Source organism: Caretta caretta, chromosome 6 (genome assembly GCF_965140235.1).
Source record: "Caretta caretta isolate rCarCar2 chromosome 6, rCarCar1.hap1, whole genome shotgun sequence".
Taxonomy (NCBI): Eukaryota; Metazoa; Chordata; order Testudines; family Cheloniidae; genus Caretta; species Caretta caretta.
This window is the reverse complement of record NC_134211.1, coordinates 109,920,662-109,947,732: the sequence shown is the minus strand read 5'-3', so window position 1 is coordinate 109,947,732 and position 27,071 is coordinate 109,920,662. Positions and strand designations below refer to the sequence as shown.

At 39.8% G+C, this 27,071-nt stretch overlaps 1 protein-coding gene across 1 annotated transcript in view; it reads right to left on the bottom strand.

Annotated features, from left to right (window-relative positions):
• DYNC1H1 (dynein cytoplasmic 1 heavy chain 1) overlaps positions 1-27,071 on the bottom strand; it is a 72,699-nt gene that overhangs the window by 9,515 nt on the left and 36,113 nt on the right. The window contains exons 37-74 of the mRNA XM_075129881.1: positions 26,840-26,980; positions 26,238-26,471; positions 24,930-25,136; positions 24,726-24,847; positions 22,641-22,806; positions 22,261-22,424; positions 21,297-21,426; positions 18,379-18,512; positions 17,950-18,064; positions 17,629-17,790; positions 17,327-17,541; positions 16,991-17,195; positions 16,642-16,815; positions 16,418-16,537; positions 16,212-16,332; positions 15,159-15,354; positions 14,326-14,443; positions 12,986-13,201; positions 11,988-12,200; positions 11,686-11,813; positions 10,989-11,142; positions 9,708-9,854; positions 9,469-9,619; positions 8,989-9,242; positions 8,662-8,796; positions 8,456-8,550; positions 8,134-8,308; positions 7,566-7,641; positions 5,803-5,963; positions 5,358-5,469; positions 4,828-4,888; positions 4,625-4,748; positions 3,972-4,085; positions 3,429-3,599; positions 2,978-3,195; positions 2,688-2,791; positions 2,036-2,247; positions 977-1,130 (exon numbers count right to left, since the gene is read on the bottom strand). Coding sequence (XP_074985982.1) covers positions 977-1,130; positions 2,036-2,247; positions 2,688-2,791; positions 2,978-3,195; positions 3,429-3,599; positions 3,972-4,085; positions 4,625-4,748; positions 4,828-4,888; positions 5,358-5,469; positions 5,803-5,963; positions 7,566-7,641; positions 8,134-8,308; positions 8,456-8,550; positions 8,662-8,796; positions 8,989-9,242; positions 9,469-9,619; positions 9,708-9,854; positions 10,989-11,142; positions 11,686-11,813; positions 11,988-12,200; positions 12,986-13,201; positions 14,326-14,443; positions 15,159-15,354; positions 16,212-16,332; positions 16,418-16,537; positions 16,642-16,815; positions 16,991-17,195; positions 17,327-17,541; positions 17,629-17,790; positions 17,950-18,064; positions 18,379-18,512; positions 21,297-21,426; positions 22,261-22,424; positions 22,641-22,806; positions 24,726-24,847; positions 24,930-25,136; positions 26,238-26,471; positions 26,840-26,980 — 5,899 coding nt within the window. The remainder of the gene's footprint in view (positions 1-976; positions 1,131-2,035; positions 2,248-2,687; positions 2,792-2,977; positions 3,196-3,428; positions 3,600-3,971; positions 4,086-4,624; positions 4,749-4,827; positions 4,889-5,357; positions 5,470-5,802; positions 5,964-7,565; positions 7,642-8,133; positions 8,309-8,455; positions 8,551-8,661; positions 8,797-8,988; positions 9,243-9,468; positions 9,620-9,707; positions 9,855-10,988; positions 11,143-11,685; positions 11,814-11,987; positions 12,201-12,985; positions 13,202-14,325; positions 14,444-15,158; positions 15,355-16,211; positions 16,333-16,417; positions 16,538-16,641; positions 16,816-16,990; positions 17,196-17,326; positions 17,542-17,628; positions 17,791-17,949; positions 18,065-18,378; positions 18,513-21,296; positions 21,427-22,260; positions 22,425-22,640; positions 22,807-24,725; positions 24,848-24,929; positions 25,137-26,237; positions 26,472-26,839; positions 26,981-27,071) is intronic.

Sequence of the window (27,071 nt, the reverse complement as noted above, 5' to 3'; positions counted from 1 at the left end):
TTATAGAAAGCTACCTAGTTTTCTAAAATGTGTTCTTCAGATGAATATTTAAACAGAAATTACTGTCTAAAGTACAATTTACTAACAAATCCTGGAAGACATTCATTAGTAAGTTCAACTGCATATACACCAGGTCTCAAAATACATCACAGCTAATTATACAATTAAGCCTTTTGCAACACAGAAGACAACAATTTTAAGGAGTTACTGCAAAGGGTACCACCACCTTTATCCTCTGGTCACAAGGCGAAGAATATTTTATTAATTCAGTGTACAATAGTTCTGCTTAAATCCATCTCAACCAGCAGCATATTCCACTGTATTGATACAAAACGTCCCCTTTTCATCACACTGCCAAATGTATGAGCAGAGAAAATCAAGCCAGGGTAACTTTTGGAGTTCCTCTGATAATTTTGGTACAAGTGAGTGCTTAAAACTTAAGGTTTAGATGGAAACTGATTTACGGTCAATTAACACCAGGCTCCAACTGTTTGTTTCAAACTCAGCAAAATCTTATTTTTTTATACCAATCTCAGTTTTAGTGCTGCCAACTCTCAATTCTTTTCCAAGTCACACAATATAGATGTCCTACTTAAATCTCCAGCTCCTGGACAGTAACATGAAAGTTTCATCTTTCATTTAAATAGTTTCAGCTTCCACAGTTGCAGCTTCCACAGTTGCAGAAAAAGTTTAAAAACCACAATCCAAGTGAACCCCAAAGGCAAAAACCCTAGACTGCTTAAAAAATTTTTTTCCCCCTTTCTTCAAGTCAATCTCATGCTATTTGAATGGTTAGGTTGGCAATACTGCAGTTCATATGTCACAGGATCAACCTCACCATTTTGACTTTCAGAATTTTGTATTAGGCAAAAATAGTGGTGTTTCTCTTCAGTGCTGGAAATGAGAAGACATCAACTGATGTAATAGGATTACTGGGAAAGCATTCTAGAAGAGAAGCTGGTTTGAAGTCACATACCTTTCACCAATTCATTTATAAGTGTACGCAAGTAGTTGGTCTGTTTCTTCTTGCCCTCACAAACCTGAACCACATCGGCAAGATCCTGACGGACATCCTGAAGTAATTTGGCTCCCATTTTCACCTCTCTCTCAAAGAATCGGAACAACGGATCCTTATTTAAGGAAGAAAAATGAGGAAACAAGATGAGCATCTTCTGGTGGGAAAAATAACTTAACCCTGCAACAGTGAAAGGGAACTAGTTGGCTGCCCAAATCCCACATGCATCATCATCAACTGTTAAGGGCTCACCATAATGTGTTTTTTACAATGCAGTCATTTCCTTCACCCACCCTGAAGCTGCAGCTGCTTCACAGATGGTAGTTTAAGGGAACTGAAGCAAGAACTTCATTCCCTTCTGACACCAACTGCAGGCGAGAACATGCAAGCTACTTGCTACAGTTTGGCCTAATTATTACAAATTCCCTATTCCCTTCTGTATCTATGTCCAGAGCCCAGGTCCATAACCTGATCTAAACAGAAAAGTTTAATATATAATCCAAGTCTAAATCATTCAACAACCTAGAATCAGACTTCCCTTAAACTCTCTTGATTGTAAAACAACCTGTCTCATACTAGCCCTCAGAGCTTTATGGCTCCCTTTCATTTTTAGTCCCCACTCTCAATTAGCAGAAGCCTCATTATTAGCTACCACCCATCTTTCCAGTGAGGACCGGCCAGTGATACTACCTTTGAGCCAACATACACTCTTCAGTTCACTTGAGTGATCAGACATGTGATGTGTCTGATGCTGCACTTACAGCACCCCTGGCTCAGGAAGCAAGAGACTAGAAGTAAACTCTTCTAAATGATACCTTCCCAACCAAATGGAAGTGTTACTCGGTCATAATTTCTTTAACTGGATTACAGCAAAGAAAAGGAAAATACCTTGTTTCAAAGTCTGCTATACTACTTGGATCTACAGAGATCTTTTTCAGGCTGCAATCTGAGTAGGATACCTCAGCCACATTTGCATAACCCCTACTCTTTTACAGACCAAAATATGTATTTGGCAATCACCTTAATATTTTCCACTGTTCGTTTAAGATGATTTAGAGTTTGTGGGATAAGATGGAACCAGTTGGAGGCTGTGGTGTGCAGTGTTCTCATCCAGGATGGACGACCATCTGAAGTTGAATCTGTTCTTGCCTTCTTCTCAGTTTCTGCATAAGCTAGATCATCCTCATCCTCTAGCATCTGCATTTTCAGCATTTTACTGATCATATCAATACCTGAACCAAAGAATAAAGGAAGCAAAGCCAAAAAAAAGGAATTAAAAAAAGGGATATCAGTACAAGGAAAGTTTGAAAGAGGCATGTGGATTACATTTAACACTTCTGTGATTGCCACTTATACTTAAGGATTATTTTTAATTATTAAAGAGTAACCGTCCTCAGGACTAGAACTAAAAGTCAGAGTCTCACTTGTGTAGTATCTTCCTGTCTACTGATGATATTCTAAGCAAGTTACTGTCAACCTTAAGAATTCATAGACATTTATTCATTATTTTGTGGAGGCTGATATTGTTAATACACATAGAGATACACTAAATAGTAAAGTTACAAGTATCTCAAAAAGGTACTTGTGTCTCATCTATTTTGAGCATTAAAAAAAAAAAGAGTGAAGTTTACATAACCTGTAAGCACACAAGAAAGTCAAATACAAGTTTTACCCTGTGTGGTGAGAAGAACTTTTTCCGCATTGTTTGGTAAACCAAGCCAGGATGGGGTTTGTGTGTCTGGCAGCAACTCAACCCATTGGACAAATTCTTCACGTCTGTAAGTGAAAGTTGTGGCAGTAAATTGAACTACGTTAATTATCCATAATCTCATGCATTTTAATAGGTGACCAGAAATACATTGCCTGGCTAAATACCAATGCAAAAAATACAACTTCCAGCTTCTCAAAAGGAAAGCAAGCTACTAAGGTGAGACCAATTGAAATTTGAGGTTGAAAAAATACCTGATTCCATCTGGCATTTGAATATCCTTATGTCCATCAACCTTGCAAGCCAGTTTGAATTCACTATCGAAGCTCAAAGTGGTAAACAAACGCTCCAGGAAAGTGTTTAGCAAACGCTGATCAAATTCATTATCAATGCGACCTCCATAAATGGACTGTGCCATCAATGTCTTCAGAGCAGACCATGGGATTTTATCAGGTGAAATGTTTTGGCGGCCCTGACAGTAGAGACAATTTAATTAGAATGTGAAGATTCACCAAAAAAAATAGGGAAATCGAGTTTGGACAGTTTAATGAAAGCCAAAATCAAAAAGTTTGGATATTGCTTCTTTCCAGCTAATCTGGACAGTGTTTCAGATTAATTTGCCCTTCACTGAACAGTAACCACAAGTAATCCAAATGTTACTTTGTATTTAAAAAAAGATTATGAAAGAGCAAAAAAATCAATTACCTTTGCTGTATCATCCAGCCAGGTATCTATTGTGTCACAGGCAGATCTCAGATCAGATTCACCAAATTCATATTTCTTGGACCAGCCCAGGGGAGCATATCGCAAACGTTCTTGAATGATGGCATGGAACCAGGCAAGGAGAAAATATAAACGAGCACGTTCGTTTGGAGACTAGCATGAGAAAAAAAGAAAATGCATTATTTCTTCACACTAAAACCAAAGTGATCAGAATTTATTAAAAAAAAACCTGGTTTGCAACAGTGCTGGTGAATGTCAACTGTCGAGTAAACACAGCATTCTCCAGGTTTTAATGCATCAGATCACAAAAAGCTTAACAGATTGCTTCCTTACATGCCAGGTATGTTTTAGTCAGCGTAAACTAAAAGCCTCTGAAAAACTTGTTCCTTCACAATAATATCAGAAGGCATAACATTTGTTTAATGTATGACAGAAACTGAAAACTGTTCATTAAAGTTTCTTTTTAACTTCAGAGCTTTCAGTTGGTTTGAGTTCCACATAACTACACAGAAACCATCGCCTCACCTTGCATATTCTAGAAACAGGAATACTACTGAATGTCCTCAGCATGTTCGCCTTTACACCAGGAGGAGGTTCAAACACAAAGATCCGACCAGCACGTAGCAAATTCACCGGCACCTAGGACAGAAGAGCATCAACACAAGTTACACCCTGAGGAATGCTCCCTTCTATGAAAAATGTGATATTTGGAACAAGTTTGTTAACCTACACTAAGTTTTTTTATTGTAACAGAGTATCCTCCCTCTTGCAATAAGATGCCGAAATTACCAGGAGTAGGGACTTACATGAGAATTCATGTTAAAGTATATGATTAAGTACTAAGGGCCAATTCCTACTTTCTGCTAAGAAAAAGGAAAGGATGGGAAGACGTAGGCAGTCTTTTCTGCCCTGCGTAAGCAGAGAAACAGGATATTTACAAAACACTTGACATTACTAGGAATGGGGTGAGCAATACCCTAGAAAGCACCAGGGGGATTTTGGGGACATTTGTTCCTGCTCCTGCAGATGCATTCCAAAATGCACCCTTTCCCCCTGTCACACTAAGGCCATCATGGGGAATGCTGCCCTGGTTGGTAGGAGTCTTGTAACAGTGGACACTGGAACAGCACTACACACCACTTGCTGTGCCAGTCGAAGCCAAACTTGGTTTCAGTTACCTTGGGATTTATCTCCATTGTAAGGAAAAGTCGGAAGCAAGCATGAGGTTGTAAAGAATGCAGCTTCTTCTCTAGCTGCATCAACCAACCAGGAGCCAGATGGACATTCTTTAGCATCACCCACCTACAAGAATATGATAACAGAACAGTAACTAACTTGTTATTGTCAGTTCCACTTATATAAAAAGAGGGACACAACATACCTGCCAGATTTCACTGCTGTGTTTATTGCCTTATCTGCTTGATTAAATCCTTCAGCAGAGCCTACAAGCAGAAGGTTATAGTTAGTTCTAGAAACTTAATTGGCTTAAATTATGTTTATATGAGGTGGTAAGAAATAAGACAAACATAACTGCCTGGAACAATTTGCTTCTCTTAAATTAGTAAATGTTAATTTCACCATGCATGCACACACACACAAAGATGAAAAAAATATCTGAATCAATACCAAACATTTACAGACAGGCAAACAATAAAAATGCTGCTTGAAGACAGATTTAAGGATATTTACTTCGTATATTTTTACAAGTGATGTTGACAATTTGTGTTTATGATAAATCTTTAACTTTTTGAATCCCAATGTCTGTCATTAAATAAACTGTCTCCCCCATTATTCCCCTCCACTGAAAGTTTTAAAACTGTTAAGTGTTCTTAAAAAATCAGTATCTGTCAAAAATTATAAAACAAAAATGAAAGTCAAGTTCTGCCAAACCTAATGATAATGTATTCTTACCTATAGCAATAGAGGTAATCTGTGTGTTTTGTTCAGTGGCAAGATCTTCAACATGGCCACTGGCATCATAGCCAGGTACAGAACACATCAGAACAGGAGTATTAGGTTTCACCTACAATCCAGGGCATTCAAACAAAACATTTACAATTACCATAAGAATAAACCATATTGATAATTATGCACCTCCCCCAAATCTGTGGGGGGAAGGTAAATTCCCTTCATCCCTTATGCTACTGTAATAAGTGTGTTCAGCATAGCTAGTAAGTGTTATACTGCAATAGTTTTAGCTAAAGGATCCTAGGAATACTGTTCTCTCAGTGCTGAAGCCTATAACGGACACCCATCACCTCAAACTGAGGCAGAGTAGTCTGATGTGCCACCACCAGAGATGTATGCCCTTGATACGATGTCATGTTTTAAAAGTATTTCCATTCCTATAATTTACCTCAGTATCTACAATGTGTGTCAGATCTAAGGGCTGCTCCATAATAGACATAAAGGATTCGCCAAGGTTTGCTGAAACAAAGGCATGTGCCATGGCCAGCAGACGATCTGGACGGAATGCCTGGATCAAGAGCAAACGATGAACGGCCTGCCCAATAGGGGCTAAAATGAGAAAAGAAGAGAGAGTGTGTGTTATTGTTCCTGACGCTTAACATGTCATAATAATTTGATAATTTTCTTCCCAATCCTTGAACTGTGTTAATCAAATTATTGAAGAAAGAAAGAAAACAAAGACTTAAAACAACTACAGCTTTTAAAGACTGAGATACAAGCTGCTAAATGCAGTACTCTATACTGAAATTCACATAATGGTAATTGCTATTAATCTGACAATCAAAAGTAACTCTGCCCAAGAAGGTTATCTTAAACTGATTTAGGCATCTCTATCAATGTGACCATCAGGCTTACACACAGTACTCTTTTCAGGTTGCGAGCTCTTCAGTGTCTAATACAACAGTACTGTAATTTGATTAGGGCCTTTGGATGCTTCCGCAATGAGTTCATATACAGAATCTAAAGCCTATACAAGTGTTGCCATGAAGTCTCTAGGGATTTCAGCAAAAAAACAAAAACAAACACGCTTTCCTGCAGGATCTGAAACTAAAGTGTTGCAATATTGTGTAATACATAACACATGAAGAATGCTAGACTATTAAGGCAAATAACTAAGCTGTTATTTGTAACAGAAAACTTTTAGCTTGACAGTATCCCTTGTTAAGATTTTGTCCAGATCTACTGACTGTTTACCTATCATTTGAAACCTATATGCTCCAGTGATAAAAGCACCATGGGAAACTAGTGTAGTTTTTCTTATGCAAATTCTGATCCCATAGCCAAAGAATTTGACAGCAGCTACTAAAAGTGAGCTTAAAATACTCCCTTTAGAAAAAAGTTGGTTAGTAACAATTTATAGCAATTAGACAGCTCTGTAAATGATAAACAGCCTATTTCAAACAAATTTTGCATGCAAGTGCTTTGCCATGTGATCTTACAGATGGGAAAGATTAAGCAAAAAAGAGTGGCAGTTTTCTTTTAAGTTTTAACCAATCCAGAGCTTTAGTTTCTTTCTAGCCACCTATAAATATCTACACTTTGCATGAACAGTCTTCGTTTCAGTTAATACAGAAGTTGAGGCAGCCGGGGGGAGGGAGGAGAGAGGTAGCAATAGTTCTAGCAGGAGACCAGGCAGGGTCAGGAAACTTGTTATAAGAGAGCCTTGTACAGAGTACTGTTACAGAGCAGAGTTAGACCAGGCTGGCAATGACCAAAAGGCACAGATGCCCCATTCAACTCTCTATGTACAGTGGATTGTACGGTAGTTTATTCCTGTTGCAGGGAACCACAGTCACTACACTAGAACCAATTTTAACAGTGTTTTGAAGAAACTATTTGAATGTGCCTTTTCTACTTATATTTGCAAATAGCTGACATCTTTTTGTGGGCAGTCTGAGGGGAATATCAAGACAATGCCCCCACTTGGTGCAAAGACCCCATGGTAGGGTAGAGTCAGGGACAGGCTGCACAGTCATTACTCATGCTGCAATTGTTTTGTGGATTGATAAGATTGAAAAGGGAAGTCTTCAAACTTGCAGTGCTTATCAAACTTCATAAGTGCTAAGTTCTAAGACTTTAATGAAGGTCTATTCTATTCAAGACAAACTGGTAGCAAGGCATTTACCAGGGTAAGAGTGCAACTGAACTTACTTGCAGGTTTTTCTTCAGACCAAATGTATGGCACAGTCTGCTCTGGTGAACTGCTCTCCAACCAGATACAGAATTGCTGTATTGAAAGAAATATTAATTATGATGCATTTTGCACGACACTTAGGATTCCATTCCAGCTGTAAGATCTTCAGAACAGGGACTTCCTACACACATGGATACAGAGCCTACCATTATATGGTCTTGATAGTGATGGGGGTGTTTACTGCAGCAAAAACCCCAACCAAAACCAAAACTATATACTGCATAGTCCACTTAAATAAAATGAAACTGTACACTAGTTTCTACAAAGAGGGGGAGACCAATCCATGGCTTAGGACACTAGCTTGGGAAAACTGAGGTTAGAATCCCTGCTCAAAATCTTCCTGTGTAAACTTGACAAGCCACTGAGTCTGTGGTTCAGTTCCCAACTCCATCCGTACCTCATAGGAGTGTTTGAGGTTAGCTACATTGTGAAGTACTCATACTATAGCAATGGGGGCCATGCAAGTACCCAACATAGGTCTAACCTAAATTTATTGCAGTGACAGTGCTTAACCGGGATACTTGCCTCATCAGCTTGAACCTTAGAAACCAGGTCCTTAAACTCAGGAAGGCAGCTCAATCTCATCATAGCTTCCATTTGTTCAGTTGTAAGTCCACTGATCTTTGGGAGAGATGCTGTGCTGAGTACAATTTCTTTTCCTCTTAAGAAATGTTGGAATTCTGCATCATATGTAGGCTCCCTTAAATTAAAAGTAGAGCAGATTTTAGCCAAGTATCTGTCTTCAACTGAAGTAGTGGTTAACTTTAAGGCACCAAACACAAAGCTTTCATGTATGTAAATGGGAAAACTGAGATGCATCTCAAAAAGCAAAGATTTAAATATTTACCCAATTGTGCCTTTAAGTTTAATTCTGGCCAACAGCATAGCAAAGGTTATGTGATCCTGATGTAGCATGCCACGAGCTACTCTATTGAAAGCCACCTAGCGAAACAAAATGTAACAGGTTAGTTGTATTATAAAGAGCCTTAATCAGATTTCCACAGGACAAGACCCTTTGCTAAGTACAATGTCAACGAAAATTCTATACTGAACCTGGAAGAGGTCTTTTGTGATGATTGAGAGACGCTGGGTATGGTCTGTAATTCCCTTCAAATTTGGGTTCTCGTACAAGACATTATGATAGATATCCAAGAAAAATTGGAGAGAATACTGGTATAAGAAGTGTATCTAAAAAGAGTTAAAAAAAGTTTAGAACTTATGGCCCTACTGTTTGTCAAACACTGAGGTTATTGCAATCCGTGACATACTTCTGTAGTCATAACGGGAATTTAAACAGTACAGCATGACTTTGGAAAAATGTTATGAGTACTGAATATTTCTGGTGGGAAGAAAGGGATTAAATTTGATTCTTTATCTAACCTGTTTCAGTGACTCCATTGTGAAGTAGATACTACTGCATGCTGTAGAAAGTGGCAGATACTGCTGAGATACAGTCTCCACCTCTTGCATGACAATATCAGTCTCTTCTACTTTTCTGGTGACCTCTGCTGCTTCCTTCTTTAGGTTCTCCAAAGTAGTTATGATTGTGTCATCATCTAAAATACGTCCCTTCACTTCATTGAGAGCTTGTAGCAGAGATTTTTCTAACTGCCGCAAACGCAGCTGGAATTCACCTTAAGTAAAACAAATTGAGATCTGCGATCACATGCATTGCATATAACCTATAGAAACATTTTATTCTATGCAGCTTGTCATATCTCCTATATGCTTTGAAACAGAACATTCCAAAATATCACATTCCTCAACTATAAAAATAGCTGTATATTAGTAAGAGAGAGACAGTCAAGTTTATTCTCTAATTAGGACTCATTTTTATGGTTTAATTTGTCAGAAACAGACCTTGAAGTTTAAGGAGGTCAGAACGTTTTTCATCAACGTCTGGTCTTTCAGCTTTCAGGACCTCATTCAGACACTGGCTCTGTAAACTACTGCGAGTTACTGTGAAATTGACAAACGTAACACGAGAGCAGAGATCCGGGGGAAATTCAACCTATCAAAATAAATATTGGGATCATTTTGTTGGCTTAACACATGTTCTGCCATGCTGAAAGCTAAACAAATTTGTAAGTATTCCTTACTGTTGGATCTCTGGTGGAGAGGAAGATGACAAAGGATGGTGACAAGTCAATATCTTGGTCTCCCAGGGTAATAAGCACTCGACCTCCAGTTCTCCGGACTTCACGATTCAGCACAGGATTCAGAACTGGGTCATAGCTCTCCACATCCTAAACAGCAATACAATTGAGAGTAATGGAGAACAGTAGCTAAATGGACCTGTGCTGGAACAAGCTTGAATAAAGTTTGATGTGGATCACATTTTTTCCCCGGCTTGGGAAAGCTCTAGTAGTAATCCACATGAAGTTTTGGTCATGTGTGAAACTACTGTTAGTCCAATGTTATTCCCCATACAATAAGCTATACACAGTTTAATTTTTACTATCAAATACTATTCAGACATTTTGGATGATGGATTACATACCTAAGTAACATTTCCAGATTTGGCTCTCTTAATTTTGCTCTTTTCATTGTGTAGATATCAGATTATAAGTAGCACCAAGAGGCCGCAATCAGAAGTGATGCTCCCATTGCTACAAATATTAGACCTGAATCCTGCCTCAAAGAGCTCACAATTTAAGAGCACAAGCAATAAGAGGGTGATGGAGACTGACACCTTTGGAAAGTAAGTTAATCTGTGCCTCAGTTTTACCCATCTGTGCTACAGGGATAATTTAACCTTATTTCTTAGGGTATTGTGAGGTGCTCGGATACTACAGGAATGGGTACCATCTCTAAACAGATGTACTTTCATACATTTGCGTTACTTTTTGTATTTTCATCAAGCCAATCTGACTTCTCCCATCTGCTCCAATCTAGCTATTTCAACACTGACTATTTACTGTAGATATCCATAGAAGTGAGTTAAGATTTTTTTAGAAAACAGGAGCATTACAGATCAGTGTAGGGACTGTTCTACGCAGGAGGGATGGTGTGTGAAGAGTCACGGAAGGGGAGTGGACAAGCAGACTGGATAGTCAAATCACCGGTGAAGCGGAAGGGGCACAATAGGTGACAAATTATAAAGTAGCAAGGGGCACAGCTGAGAAAGGCCTTTAAATTTGACCTTGATATGGTAGGAGAGGGGGAGCAATGTAGTTAGAACAACAGGTAAGGGAGATGATCTTTGCTGCATTTTGATCCATTGTCTACACAAGGACCTTCATTTATTTAATTCCTGAAAAGCACAGAATTGCCAGAGTAGCAATAAAACTAAGCCCCAGCAAGTGAAGATTTCAAGTGTACTTCCTGGGAAATGTAACCACAATTTTTTTTCTTCTAATTTATGTAAACAAGAGACTAACCTGGACGAGTAGAGGGTTACCAAATCTCAATGCACTTTCCAAGTTCTTTCTGAAAGCATCATCCAAAAAGCTAGTACGAGTGATCTTACGGTCCTTGTATTCATTCATAATGAACTCTGTGGCTTGTCCAGAAGGATCAATGATCAGTGGATACCTAAGTTAGTGAAAAAATATTTCCATCATATGACTGATTTAAGGCTTCTGATACAAGGCATTTAGTCCACTCAGGTTGAGTTAATATTCTAAATCTTTTTTGGAGAATGTGGGCTCATGAAATGGAATATGGAGAATCACGGTCATTGTTTGGAGAAGATAACAGTTAATGATCTAACTAGATACAACTATCAAAAGAATACTTTGACGTTTCAGTCAATACAGACTAACAGCTTCAGTTTGAGCTAAGTTGGTATAATAGTGAAGAACACTAAAAATGCAATTGTTTTGCTTATTTATAAACACAAGGGAAGGAGATTATTAAGACTTGAATTTAATTTGCTAATCATGGGTATTATGTAGATGCCAGACAGTGCTCAAAATCTCTCAAAGCTTTTATATTCAGTTTGATGATAAAGTTTCAACCAAGTTTTCCTTTTGATAGGTGTGTGCAAATTCCATTGACTTCAGTGGGAGTTCTGTGCACCGATCCATTGTTAAGTTTATCCCTACACATTCTGTACTTATTGTACAAACGAAGTACCTATTAAACCGCTTAAGCATGATAGCGTTTTCTGTGCACAGGTCATCTGCAGGTAGAGAACTTGCTTGCCAGCGAAGACGCTCATCTGCATTGGAAAGGTATTCTGTCCTCGCAATGTCTGTACGGAACTGTAAAGTAAAACATTATATTATTTGCCCAAAGAGAGCCCAAAGTCCGATCAAATTTGATCTTTATCTTTTGTGAACACCTTGTGATTTCCCCTTTACGAAACAGTAACTCATTACAATCAATGTTAACACGTGTGGTAGTCGTGACATTAGTAATTGTGCATCAATCTTTACCTGGATATTTGCTTGCTGCAAGTGATGGGACCATGTAGTGAACAAGTTCTGTCGCATTTGCTGGTCGAAGTAACCAGCATAAGCAATAAAAGCTCCTGAAAGCAAACAGTCTCCTGCAATAGTGGACATCTGGTTCTTGAAGGTTTCACTTGTCTTCTCCCATCTTTCACGTTCAGCAGACAGACTCTTCAAGAGAGCTGTGCTACGGTTTACCTAGAAATTAAGGAATGGTCAGTCTAATATATATCTATTCAAAATGAAGGCTCCCATAATTATTGCACTTGCAACCTATACGGAGAAACAAGTCTGCCCAACACACCAGCCTTTGGACCCAAATTTTCAGAATTGTATATGTCCAGAAAACAATTATGAGTGCATGTACAACTCCGGAAGTTTGGGTGTTAGTATTCTTGGGCTGTGAATTTTACAGTTCTGGTAGTGGAAAGGGATAGAAGGGTTGCAAACATTTTGGAGAACAGGATTACAATTCAAAACGACCTTGACAAACTGGAGAATTGATCTGAATTCCCCAAGTGAAATTCAAGAAGGGGGGAAAAAAATCAAACGCAAAACTACAAAACAGGGAATAACTGGGTAGGATCTAGCTGGCTAGGCTGAAGAGCATCCGGGGGTTACAGTGGATCACATTGAGTATGAGTGAACAATGTGATGCAGCTGCAAAAAAGGCTAATATTCTGGAACATATTAACAGGAGTGTTGTAAGACAGACACGGGAGGTATTGGTCCCAATCTATACAGCAATCAGGGCTCAGCTGTATTACTGTGTCTAGGTCTGGATACCACACTTCAGGAAAGATGTGGACAGGTTGGATGAAAGGCAAAGGATGAAACACATTGAAAGGCAAACTGTGGAGTAGAGAGGCCATTAAAGCATTCTGTTTTAGAAAGGTATACAGAATGTTTGAAAGCCACTACTCCCACCCTGAAACAAAGAAAAGTTAGTAAAATGGACAAAATGGTACATTAAGTATTCTCACTTTTGCTTCAACTGCAGCCAGGTCTGCCTTAATTGCTTGAGCCTCTGAAATCAGCACTGCATACTCTTCCTTGTAGCGAGCAATACTGGCCTCGAGATCACGAATCATCTGTTCTACCTCATTAGCTTTCTGTTGATTGTCTTCAGCATCATCCTCCAGTTTCTGTAGTTCATTGCGGAGAGGTTCTACTCGTTTCAACATATCTGCATAATTCAGCTGTGAAACATGTAAACAGTCAGTTCTAGATACTTTCTAGAATGGAACTTACCATGTGACTTGGGATCATGCAAGTCAGCAAGAATAATTTTTTATGGATTGAGGGCACCCCTCAGGATTTTAGGTATTCAGGATTTCATTTTAAAAAGTTTAATTTTCTAGTCTTCTACTTAAACCGATTCACTATTCTGAGTCTGCAGGCGGCCTGAAACAGCCAGAGGTGTAAACTGCACTATTCATCTCACTGAAGTTCTTTGTGAAGCCTCCAGATTTCGATCAAATTAAATCATGCAGTGCAGAGACAATTGCCAGTGCGCTCTCTCAGATCATGTAGGATGAAGGAAGGAGACACACTGCAATGAGTCTGGAAGGCTAGAAGAGGGAAGCTTACCCTTTGGGGGTAAATACCAAATTACTTTTTCCTTTTCCCTGGGATTAGCTTGCCCCCACTGAAGGAGCCCTCCTGTTTTCCCATAACAGCACTCTACTCAAGCTTCTAAAATCCCACCTGTAAGCCCTCAGCCGAAGCCGACACCCACAAATAACCAACCTGGCCTTTGGACAGGGCTAGATGAGATGCTGTCTGCGCTTGCCATTGACATTACTTCAGAACTAGATGCCCTACCTAAGACAGACATGATCACCCTGCTCTAAAATATTCCCCACCCTTGTCAGGTGGGGGAAACGAGATCAAACCAGGCAACAAAAACCTGGTCTGTACATACACAAAACTGGCTACAGAGCAAAAAGACCAGCCACTAATCACGATTATGAAAACAGATATTTTCAACTGTCTTTTGAAAAAGTAAGTTAAGGGTTTCAATCATTACATAAAAGTTCTTATGAAATGTACTGCAGGATCCTGTTAATCATGTGACAGTTACCCGAGTATTCAAGAACACTCAGCACCTTACTCTGCACGTTCACTTGAGACCAATTTCTGTTTTTACCTCTACAATAGCAAGCTAGACAAGACGCCACAGATCTTTGAGTGACGGAAGTCTGCGGATTCTGAGTCCTTGCATATTTCCAGCACTGTAGAACTAGTACTGATCACTAGGTGTTTGATTTCCCACATAACACTGAAGCATTCTACATTGGCGTATCTACTGCAGAAGAGTTACCTGTGCAATTGCCCATTTTACCATTGGGCCACACGCTAAGGATGCTCGGTTTACGATTTCGTAATTGTAACTTGGATTTGACATGTAATTCTTCTTCATCTTTTCCCGGATGGAATCACTGCAAAAGAAGAGTTATGTTTCACACAGCATGTACGCAAGTATTGAAACTGTCAGCGCAGAATTACTGAGAGGAAGTTGCCCCTTTACTACAGCAGATAAACTAAAACCAATACCGTAGATCTTCAGTATTAAAGTTGACAATGAAAAGCTGCTGATTAAATTATCTTTTTCCAGTCATTTGTCTCCTCACCAAACAAGAGACAGATTGATTCTAAAACCAGTTTTACTGCAGCAGGAGGGCTGGCCACTGCTCTTACTTCAACAAGATGCTGCTTCCTTATACAGCTCACAGCTATTAAGAGAACGAAAAGTATTCAGCATGCAACAATCAAGGATTTAAGGCTACTGCTGGGAAATAAAGAAAGAAATTTAAGTTCAATTACTGGGAATAGTCTATATCCCAGTGCTCTGATGGCAGTATGTGCTACTCAGACTATACTTTAAAATTTATTTTAAGAGTAAAATTTAGCCGAGATGCATATCTGCTCCCTGATAGATCATCTTCATGAATATATGACAGAGTTTGATATTTTGTTCACCGCATAAAATATGGAGATTCTGCATATGCATATGAGATTAATTCTGCTTTTTGTGAGGTAGAAAACAAGCCCTAACATCACCAATTGTGACTACTAGTAAGATTTCTATTGTGAAAATCTTGTGAACAATTTCTTTCTATTCCCAGCAGTACCTCAGTACCTGCAGTTATTCACCTGATCTCCTCAGCAGAAAAGTTTACAATAGTTGGAATGAAGTTTTCCCTCATAATGATGGAACGTATCTGTTTCCAGTCAGTTGTACTTTCACCCAATAGTAGACAGATGGATTCTAGGGCTAGCTTCACTGCTGCAGGTGGGTTGGCCATAGAACGGACCTCTACCAGATGCTGCTTCTTTATTGATTTTACAGCTAATCACAGTGGTCAAGCCGGATCGATCAGGAGAAAGGAAGAGTATTGACAGGGGAGAAAAAGGAAGAGAAGACAGCAAAATAGTAAGACAGGAATTAGCAAATATTCATTGAGATTGTTGAGAGATTAAGCTTCAGGTCATATCTAAAATGAATTAAACCTGTCTTGTAAAAACCAAATGCTTTCCACATTTTGAAAACTCTCCACCAGTATTCTCACTTGTGTGAGAGCAAGCTGAACTATCAGAAGCCTCCAAGCACTACTACAAGAGCAAGAGTTTGCACCTGGCAGCTATACTGAGTTCACAAGGTAAGGAGCCTAAAAACAAGGCTATGCCTCTACAGTGAGTGACCGTATACCTAATCAAATAGTGAATTAGAAGTCCTTCCTCCTCTTACACAACCCACTGATAAGCCATTGTAACTAACTCTTGAGTAAATAAGTTGTAGGTAGTATTTCCATTCACGATACTTCCCAGTGTTTGTTGACTTACTCCTGTTTCAGGAGTTCCTATTCTAATGTGGCCTGGTATACTGAAAGATACTAAGTAAATCTAGCAAAGCTTGACAAAAACAGTGAACCATTAAGACACTTTATTGCTCAAAAGTTTAATAAAAATACAGCTTAGAATGCAAGTCTACAGTAGCAATAATAGGACGTTTGGAAGCTCAGTAGTGCTAGTGAACCATTTTATTTCTACTGCTTCCACACTAAAGATTAAGATACTGCTGATAAAGGGAAGGACCCAAAGTTCACTGAAGCAAATGGAAGCACGCCCACTGACTTCAAGAGCCTTTGGATCAGCCCCAACCCCTAAAGGCAGGCATGCTGTAGTTATTTGTCAGTGCTGACTTACCATTCTGAGCTTCAATGACAGCAGGCTCGACTTTGTCTAGATCCTCCTTCACACTCATTTGCTTATCTGCAATTACTGCTTGCTGTTTGTGCAGCTGCTCTTGAATGTCTTGGCTCATAACCTAAGAGAAAGATTGTGCAACCTGTAAGATGTTATTTCTGAATATACTGCACATGTACAAAAGGTAAAGAAAGCTTTGATTTCACCTTTTTCTTCTCAGCTTCTTGCTGATCCTTCACCATTTTTTTCAGCTTGTCATTAGCTGCAGCATTCTTTTTTTCCAACTCCTGGCTCTTTATTCTCAAGTCCCTACGCAGTTCTTCCACCTGTCATGAATTGTAAGATTAGAGTCTATACAGACTAAACTCAGTTTTAAAACGTTTTAATAGCTCTAATTTTATTTTAAAAAGCAAAGTTTAAAGGTATGTACCTGGTCAACAGTTTCCTTGATCTTTCGAAGACCAACATTCAAATGCATCTGCTGTTCCTCCAGCTCACTCCTTTTCTCATTGAACAAGTTAGCATAATGGTTGATGAAGTCCAAGTAGTGACGTGGTGTGATGGCCATAGTTCTGCCTCCCCGTTTTGCTAGACGAGCGTTAGCCTTTTCAAAGGAAAAGGATTTTGTCAAAAGTTTGTATATGTAAAAGATTAGGATTATAGAATATCTAGATTTTTTTTTAAACTCAAAACTGTCACAGGGCAATGTTGTTGTACTGAACTTGTGTCAGTCCACTAGAACACGGCATTAGAGATCCGAGTAGCACGGCAGAACACACCTGATGAAGGGTCTGATGAACAAATACACAGCTATTCACAATAGCTTCCCTATGTGATGGCGGTTGTGGTAACTTGTCATATACAACTGGCATATAGTCTGGCACAATGTAGTTTGGCTTCTCAAGATCCATTTTGCTTGTAAACTCTTTGCCAACTTGGTACAGTGCTTCAGTTGACCAGTCTCCAAACCAGTTCAAGACACACCTGTAGACAGGACAAGACATACATTAAAGCCTCCAAAATTTCTTTTTTCAAGAGGGTATTAACAATATTCTTAATTAAAAAAGACAGACCTGAAGTTGTAGGTTAGTTCCCAAACAGAGTAAATAAGTTACCTGTTGAAGAGAGCTGGAGAAGTAGCTGCTCTGTCCTTCAGGCCCTCAGAAGATGGGTTCATGGTGAACACAACATGGAGATTGCGAATAACTTGACTGGTGAACCATTTGTACAATTCTTCATGGGAATCTAGCATTAAGCCTTCTTTCTGCGCTCCCTCTTTACATTGAGTCATAAGGGTGGCATATTCATCTCCTTCAAAGAGACCAGGAACCTAATCCAGGGAATAAGTATATTTTTCTTAAAGGCTTGATTTTTTCCCCTGCATAACTGCTACTTTATACACATTTACTCAAGTTACCTCTCCATTGGCCAGAAGAGTATTCATTCTCTCCAGGAATCCAGAATCCAGTACATTTGACTCATCCATTATAAATGCTATTTTCTCATTCTTGCAGCCAGAGCGTCTTAAGACCGTTCTCAGATCTTCATCAAAGTCTTCACCTGTGTATTTTCTATGAACCTATAAAAATTTAGCAATAGTTACTGATCTTTTTTAGCCCTTATCCTCGCTCACAATGACTTACGTTTATACATTTATCTTACCAAAGATAGAATATCTGTAAGACAACTGCAAGCTTTAACAGTCAGTTTTTTTGTTGAGTGATTGAACTAAACCAACCTTTATTTGGTAAACACTTAAACCATTCATCCAAGCCACAAATCGTGAGAGAGTAGTTTTCCCTGCTCCACTAACTCCAATGAGAAGCAAGTGACCCTGAGGCTGGCGGAAGATTCTGAAAGAGATTGGTACTTCAAGTAAATTTATTGCTTGATAAATTGTGAATTAGCCACCACATTTCCAAACCTCCTTTCCTTGCAAACTTAACCTGTATTATTTTTTTTTTTTTAGTACTGTGTCTGGTTCAGGGGCACACTGAAGCAACTACTGGCAATATTTCTCAGTCTACTGCTACAACGCCCCCTTTACAGAATGCCTCTCCCAAGTAGAACACCAGAACAAACTGGTGCTCCATTCCGGACTAGTCTGAATACAGATTTGTTTTATAATTCAAACTAGACAAACCCAGGAGTTGGAAATTCAGCTTACCGGTCAATTCTTAGCACATGATCCAAAACTTCATTGAACAGCACTAGTGGCACATCAAGTTCTTCCTCATAAAACACTTTCAGCCTGGCTTTTACATAGTCTCTCAGCTCTTCCTGATCCACTGGGATATAATCCTAGAATAAGGAGGCCAATATGTAAGCAAGAGATCTAACCGTCTAGAATTTAAGATTAAGGGAGAGATTATCCAGCACAGAGGGGTCAGCAGGGTGAGAAAGGGGCTGGAGTGACAAATTCCCAACTCAAGAATTGAGGAGGATCGCCACAGGGACCCCCTCAGACTCTGATGTAGCATGTGCCACGGGCAGGGCATGTAATGTTACATGCCACGGCAGCAGTGCTGCCCACAATTTCTGCTGGCATCTGGGAAGTGGCTTGCACGATTTAGACAGCCCATTAAGACTCAAAGCTACCTTAGTCCCCACCCCACTCCCCTTTGGCTATGAGTTCTGTGCTGTGCCTCTTAGCAGTGCAGTTCAGACCTTCACCTTAAGTTGAAAAACTAGTTTCCACATCAGCTCAGATGCTGCACTAAAATCTGATGCATTTTCTATTTGTGCATCATGTCCGCAGAGCCACTGTAATGTAAGGCATTTAAAAGGATCTACTGATTACTTTAAGAGGCAATATAAGTCAGTATATTCATAGGTGCCAGAAAATTCCCAGGTAGATAGGTATTTGTGCTCCTCCTTGGCACTTTTACCATCACTGCAAATTCCTGATTTGAACACACATATGGCTCAACTGGTTTGAGTTATGTTATCTAATACACGGGGTGCATGTATGTTAAGTGTATTTTCATAAGTCTGAACAGACAGGAAAGCATTTAGCCAGCAAACACAGAAGTAGATTTATGAATACCTGCTTGGACACTGAAAAGCAAACCCTAAAATATTCAGAGCAACAAGCTTTACAAACCACATATTAGCATTACACAATTGTTTTTTTTAAGTCAGTTGCAACAGCTGAGGTCATATAAAGGACTGGTGGTGATGGGGGTGGGGGGAAGGGAGGGAGTCTAAGGCCACGAACAGTTTATTGACCAGACACTATTGTTTGTTATGGGACGACTATAGGCATTTATTGTTTTGAAAGCATACAGCTAGATAGAAGATTGAGTATGCTTGTACTCCACAATCATACCACCTTGGGAGACCCAGGATGCTAGGAAATGAAGCTTGTGACTCAGTGGGTGGCACTTCTCCTTTGAGTCATTAGTTAGCCAGTGTGGTTACGGACACCACTGGCTTATTTGTTAAATAAACCAAAAAGAACCTACATAGAATCATAGAATATCAGGGTTGGAAGGGACCCCAGAAAGTCATCTAGTCCAACCCCCTGCTCGAAGCAGGACCAATTCCCAGTTAAATCATCCCAGCCAGGGCTTTGTCAAGCCTGACCTTAAAAACCTCTAAGGAAGGAGATTCTACCACCTCCCTAGGTAACGCATTCCAGTGTTTCACCACCCTCTTAGTGAAAAAGTTTTTCCTAATATCCAATCTAAACCTCCCCCACAGCAACTTGAGACCATTACTCCTCGTTCTGTCATCTGCTACCATTGAGAACAGTCTAGAGCCATCCTCTTTGGAACCCCCTTTCAGGTAGTTGAAAGCAGCTATCAAATCCCCCCTCATTCTTCTCTTCTGCAGGCTAAACAATCCCAGCTCCCTCAGCCTCTCCTCATAACTCATGTGTTCCAGACCCCTAATCATTTTTGTTGCCCTTCGCTGGACTCTCTCCAATTTATCCACGTCCTTCTTGAAGTGTGGGGCCCAAAACTGGACACAGTACTGCAGATGAGGCCTCACCAATGTCGAATAGAGGGGAACGATCACGTCCCTCGATCTGCTAGCTATGCCCCTACTTATACATCCCAAAATGCCATTGGCCTTCTTGGCAACAAGGGCACACTGCTGACTCATATCCAGCTTCTCGTCCACTGTCACCCCTAGGTCCTTTTCCGCAGAACTGCTGCCTAGCCATTCGGTCCCTAGTCTGTAGCTGTGCATTGGGTTCTTCCGTCCTAAGTGCAGGACCCTGCACTTATCCTTATTGAACCTCATCAGATTTCTTTTGGCCCAATCCTCCAATTTGTCTAGGTCCTTCTGTATCCTATCCCTGCCCTCCAGCGTATCTACCACTCCTCCCAGTTTAGTATCATCCGCAAATTTGCTGAGAGTGCAATCCACACCATCCTCCAGATCATTTATGAAGATATTGAACAAAACCGGCCCCAGGACCGACCCTTGGGGCACTCCACTTGATACCGGCTGCCAACTAGACATGGAGCCATTGATCACATCTCCTAACTGCACTAGTCCAAGACCCCAGGATACTTTCTGGGATTGTTACCCTTGGTATTCTAGAGGTGTCCCTGTTTGGGTATATGCTCTGCCTTCAAATTCACAGTTCTACTCCCTTGATACCCAGACAGATTCTGCTGTGTGCTGGATACCCATCATGGCATGCTGCATCAAATGTGTTTGCTTACCAACTCCAAATGGTTAGCAATCCTTATTGTCAAAGGTAAACTCTATCATAGCATGGACTCGCAAAAAGAAAAAGGAGTACTTGTGGCACCTTAGAGACTAACCAATTTATTTGAGCATAAGCTTTCGTGAGCTATAGCTCACTTCATCGGATGCATTCAATATAGCTATAGCTCACGAAAGCTTATGCTCAAATAAACTGGATAGTCTAAGGTGCCACAAGTACTCCTTTTCTTTTTGCGAATATAGACTAACACGGCTGCTACTCTGAAACATAGCATGGACTATGTTTAGCACACTAAAAGGAGTACTGCCTAAGAGCAGTGGTGGGCAAAGATTCACTCTCTTAATAGGATAGTTAGTGTCTGCAACGGTCAATGGCAAGGCTTGAACTGAGATATCCCTCTTTACCTTTGACAGCCAATTGCTGTACAAGATGGGTCTGCTCATAGCTTTCTCTTTGTCTATGTTGGGGAAATGTTTCAGAGCTACCATATCAATGTTTTCATCAGTCCAACGTCTCTCCTCATCTTCCACAAGTCTAGTTAGAGAGAAAGACAGTTACAAGCAAGCATGCAACACCTATTAAAAACAGGTATACATGAAGTGTTTTAAATATCAAGTAAGGCAAAGGGTAATACTATTAGAACTGACCCATATTTACATCTACTTGCAACTACTTAGCAATCCAACAGACACTTTTCTTGCCCTGAGCTTAGAGAGGACTAGATTTCAAATCCACAAAAGGTATTACTCCTCATATATAAGCCTTTGAAGGTTGCACTTATTTTATGAACTTTAACTTTTGTTCATTTCTACAGCAAGCGCAATTTCAATTTGACAAATCCTGAAGATGTGAGAAGGGAGTAAGGGTGAAAAGCCTTTCAGTGTAATCGTAACAATTTAAGGTCCAATATGGTAAAAAAAATCTCAATTTGGTAAAATCCTCAATCTCAACTGCAACAATTAAAGAAAGGGGACTGAGATTGGCCAAGCCTTTTCAAACTATTTGTTTTTACCACCTTTAAATTTGAGGTGAACTATAATCCTGTGGTCTTCGTAGGCAGTCTGTACTTCACCTCACAAACCTGCCCATTACAACAGTTTTGTGCTCCAAGCAGATAAATGAATGAGCCAACCGTTTGAAGTTGAAATTACTGGCCAAAAAAAAAAAGTGAGTTTGGCATTTGAACTACTTGAGAATTCTGCCCAGCTGAGCCCTTTTAAGTGTTTATACTTAATATATCTAAAAGAGCAATCTGGAATCAAATTAGAATTCAACTTGGGCCTCAACTTATTTTATAGGAAAGTCTCTGGAAAGAGTTGAGAAAAAGATCAATTTGTACTTTTAATACTATTTCCATAGTTTCTTTACCTGTCTTGGAAGAGACGCAAAGCTTCGTGTGCCCAAATCCTAATAAGGCCTTCAACAGGTAAGGTTTCTAATGGTCTCAAGGCTTCAAAGATACCTCTCACCCATCGAGTCATTTCACGAGGTGAATAGATGTAGTGTGGTTGTGTGTCCTGGGTGAACCTTTCCTAAAAATTCAAAACACTGGGTATAGTATCTAATGGGATAAAGTTGTGCAACAATAATTAACATGCAAACAATGCTTTTCATGTTCCCATCTAACAACTGCTAATAAAAACTGGGTAAGCAGGCCAAGACAAAAAGCACTGGGATTTATCTAAAGTGGCACAGTAACAAGGAAAAAGGACTAGTCAGAAGTTGGGATAGTGTGTAGAGCACGTTACCTGTGACATTGTATAGAACTCTACCATGGCAGCAGTAAGAGGTTCTGCATATGTGCGGAGCGATGGGATAAGCCTCAGCATTGCACGATTGAATGTTCCATATATCTGAGTAAGGGAAGCCGGTCCAGGATAATCCACATACACCACAGGGACGTGGCGTAAAAATCTGAAATAGGTCCAATAGCTTAGTGTTCATACGAGGAGAGACTTCATCCAAGTCAGCTAGACTAGACCTGACCGATCTATTTTCAATATTCAAAACAACTGCCATCCTTGGTGGAGATTTCATCTCAAATTAAGCCACTAAAAGTCAAAGTAGGAGAGTCAATTACTGACTTGTACTCTGCAATATCACATCATATTGGTTGGTTTCTGATCCAAGCTGCTTGTTCCATAGGGTAAAAGTAACTATTAATTTCATAACAGCATTCTCAGCCTCTGAAGTGAGTAATGTTCAGCACTCACATTAGATACCACCCTGTTGGCGAAAACAAAGTCCTCTTTGAAGTACAGGGATGTGAGTGAGTACAGTCTGCTCAGAGAGTCAGAAGCAATCTAAGTCTAACCTCCCATATAACACAGGCGGTAGAACTTCCCCAAAATAATTCCCAGGGCATCTTTTAGAAAAAAATGCTATCATCTCGATTTAAAAATTGTGAATAATGCAGAATCCACCCCCAGTAAGTTATTCCAATGGGTAATTACTCACTGTTAAAAATGTATGCCTTGTTTCCAATCTGAATTTGTCTAGCTTCAGTCTAGCAAAGAAGGGTATAACATGATCCAGTGGCTGGAAGCTGAAGAGCCCATTATTAAATATTTGTTCCCTATGTAGGTACTTACAGACCAATCAAGTCCCTCCTTAACCTATTCTTTGTTAAGCTAAATAGCTTGAGCATTCTGAGTCCATCATTATAAAAGCAGGTTTTCTAATCCTTTATCATTCTTGTGACTCTTCCCTGAACTCTTCAATTTGTCCACATCTTTCTCTAATTGTGGGCACCAGAACTGGACACAGATTCCAGCAGTGGTCACATCAGTACCAAATACAGAGATCAAATAAGCCTCTTTATCCTGAAAGGGGCTTGGGGATCATGGTGGATAATCAGTTGAACTTGAGCTCCCTGCTGAACATGTAACACTGGCCAAAAGAGCTAAGGCAATCCTGGGATGCTTAAATGGGGATCATAAATAGGAAGAGTGTCCCCCAACCTGCAAGTATGGCCAACATTCTTTGTTCCTAGATGTATGTATTTACATTTAGCTTTATTAAAATGCCTATTAACTGCTTCGCCCAGTTTACCAAGTGACACAGATTGCTGTGAATCAGTAACCTGTCCTAGTCATTTAACATCCTCCCATTTTTGGGTCCTCTACAAACAAACAGAGAGTGATTATTTTGTTCTCTTCCAGGTAACTGATAAAGATGCTAAATATCATACGGTCAAGAACCAGGCCCTGCGCAACCTTATTGGAAACAAGCCCACTCAATAATGGCTCCCAGTTAACAGTTACATTTTGAGACTTATCTGCTAGCCAGTTTTTAATCCATTTAATGTGTGCCATGTAACTTATATCATTCTAGTTTGTTTTTGTTTTTAAATCAAATTGTCATGTAGTACCAGGTCAAATGCCTTACCTAAGTGAGTATATTATGTCAACACTATTACCTTTATCAGCTAAATTTGCAATCTCAAACAAAACAAAACTAGTTTGACAGGATCTATTCTCCATAAACCCATGTTGATTTGTATTAGTTACATTGTAAAACAACTAAAAGAAGGCAATCAAGTCCTGTATCAGCCACTCCATTATTTTGGCCGAGATCTAGGTCATCCCATTTACACTTTTTAAAAACTGGCATTTTAGCAGCTTTCTTCCAGCCTTCGGAACTTCCAGTGTTCCAAAACTTATTGAAGATCAACAGAAGCCTGATGGACTGTTAACGAGCAGCTCATTTGGATGCAAGGTATTTTTAAACCAATATTTGATGCTACAAAAACTGGATTCCAATAGTAGAATGTAAAGGATACTCCATTTTGCAGATCAGTACTATAGTTTTAGTAGCTTCAGAATAGTATTTACCTATGTGAAAGTGGTTTTCTTCCAGGATCGGTAGGGGGGTTACAAGCTCCAACAAACTGAATCCTCTCTAATTTCACCCAGGTCTGATCCGATGTACGGTAGAAGCCTCCATGTTCCACCATCTGAATGAGGGAATTGTTTTAATATAAGAAAGTTTCCATAAAAGCATAACAGTAGAATCCTTAGTTTCACAACAAAACAAACCTGTCTAATGAAGGATATGACTCTCTGCGTGCCATACTTATCCATATCTGGCAAGTTGATTTCGTCACAGAACAGCACCAGCCACTTTCCTAGCTGCACGGGGGCCAGCACCACTCCATTAGGTGTACGCCTGTACTCACAGTAATGATCAAAAGTTTTCAAAAGTAGCTCTGGGGTAGTAGCACTAGAGAAGTTAAGTCCAACCACCTTTAAAAAAAAAGTGAAAGAGGTAAGACATTTGATATGTTTTAATAGCTTGAAATCTTAGAAATAATGGCCTGTGATGGGATGTTAGATGGGGTGGGATCTGAGTTACTTCAGAAAATTCTTTTCTGGGTATCTGGCTGGTGAATCTTGCCCATATGCTCAGGGTTTAGCTGATCGCCATATTTGGGATCGAGAAGGAATTTTCCTCCAGGGCAGATTGGAAGAGGCCCTGGAGGTTTTTCACCTTCCTCTGTAGCATGGGGCATGGGTCACTTGCTGGAGGATTCTCTGCTCCTTGAAGTCTTTAAACCACGATTTGAGGATTTCAATAGCTCAGACATAGGCGAGAGGTTTTTCACAGGAGTGGGTGGGTGAGATCCTGTGGCCTGCGTTTTGCAGGAGGTTGGACTAGATCATAATGGTCCCTTCTGACCTTAATATCTATGAATCTATAACCAAAGTTTCAATAGATTATCATTCCTCAGTAACAAATATATGTTACAACTTGGCCTTCAGACTGAAAATATATGCTGTATGTTGACTAGATACTGATCACTGGATGCTGTTTACACAAGTATTTGGGTCACTACAGATATGTAAAATTCCTTATAGACTTTGCCATCAAAGTCTTATGTGCCAGTAGTACCCACCTGTTATACATACGGTCTCTCATCACTGTTAACAGGTTTAAACACTCATATACCAAGACGGAACAGCTACTTGAACTCAAAATACTTTTGATTTAATACTGAACAAGTGGAAAAAAGCCAGTACTACTGCTGCTAGTTAGAAAGGAAGAACAGATGGCCTTGAAGTTAAGGGACTCCTGGAGTTAGGAAGAGTCTAGATCTTCCTGGTGACTATGGGCAAGTCACTGATTTCTGCTTCAGTTTCCACTCCCTTTTACAGTTCATGTTTCTACTTCACAGAGTGTTATAAAGATACATTCATTTACTTGGGCAAAGAGCTCTGATACAATGAAGTTTTTGCCATGCAAGTAGAGAGGTGTTGCTGTAATCACGAGAGTGAACCTTGTAGGCAGCTTTTACTTGTTATAAATTTGCTATTATTCAATAACCCACACATAAACAGAATAGTTACCTCCATATCAGGGAGGGCTCTGAGAGCACTGAAAAGGGTCATAGTCTTTCCAGAACCTGGTGGGCCACAGAGCACTAGGGGTTTGTGTTCCGCTAGCCAAGTATACAGTAAAGCTTCATGGCGGACGGTATCTAGGGTTGGTACTACAACATCAGGAGCAGCAACCTTGTGTGTCTCAACTTCAATCTGAGGAACCTTGGACTGCCATGGGACCCATTCACCTGTAATTGACACCTAGGTGAACAGAAATACAGTTAATTAACAAATTTAGGAGACAGATGTGTTCCAGTGGGGTTCTCATCACAACCCCAGCTTATTTTACACAACTTCATGCTTTAATCTGTGAACTCAGTTAGGTTTTTAACACCTACAGATTTAATGCTTTGGGACTAGTTTAGAAGCAGGCTGGATTACACAGTACATTATGTACCAACTGAGGGGGTTTGGGGGGGAAATCAAATGTAGAGTGGCTAGCCTTGAGCTAACTTGTGAGATATTGATTTACTCCCATTGAGAGAGGTTAATTTAGAAATAGTGTCATTCTGGTTTTGTTTCCTTAGGAATTAGGTTTTTAACCTATACAAAGTACAAGAGGCTATTACCTCATAATCAATTATGGGTATATTGGGTGCTGTGGGCAATGGTACAGTGGTGATTCTCCTAATGTATTCTCCCAGCTCTGCTCTCATTTTCAGACGGCTGTCTCCAGAAAGTGACCACAGTATTGCATAGACCAGGTATCTCTGATGGAAGACAAGAGAAAGATTAGTCCACACAAATGCAAAAAAAGTATTACTTGTGTTCGAAGGACAGCTGAAGAAAATACAAGGAGAC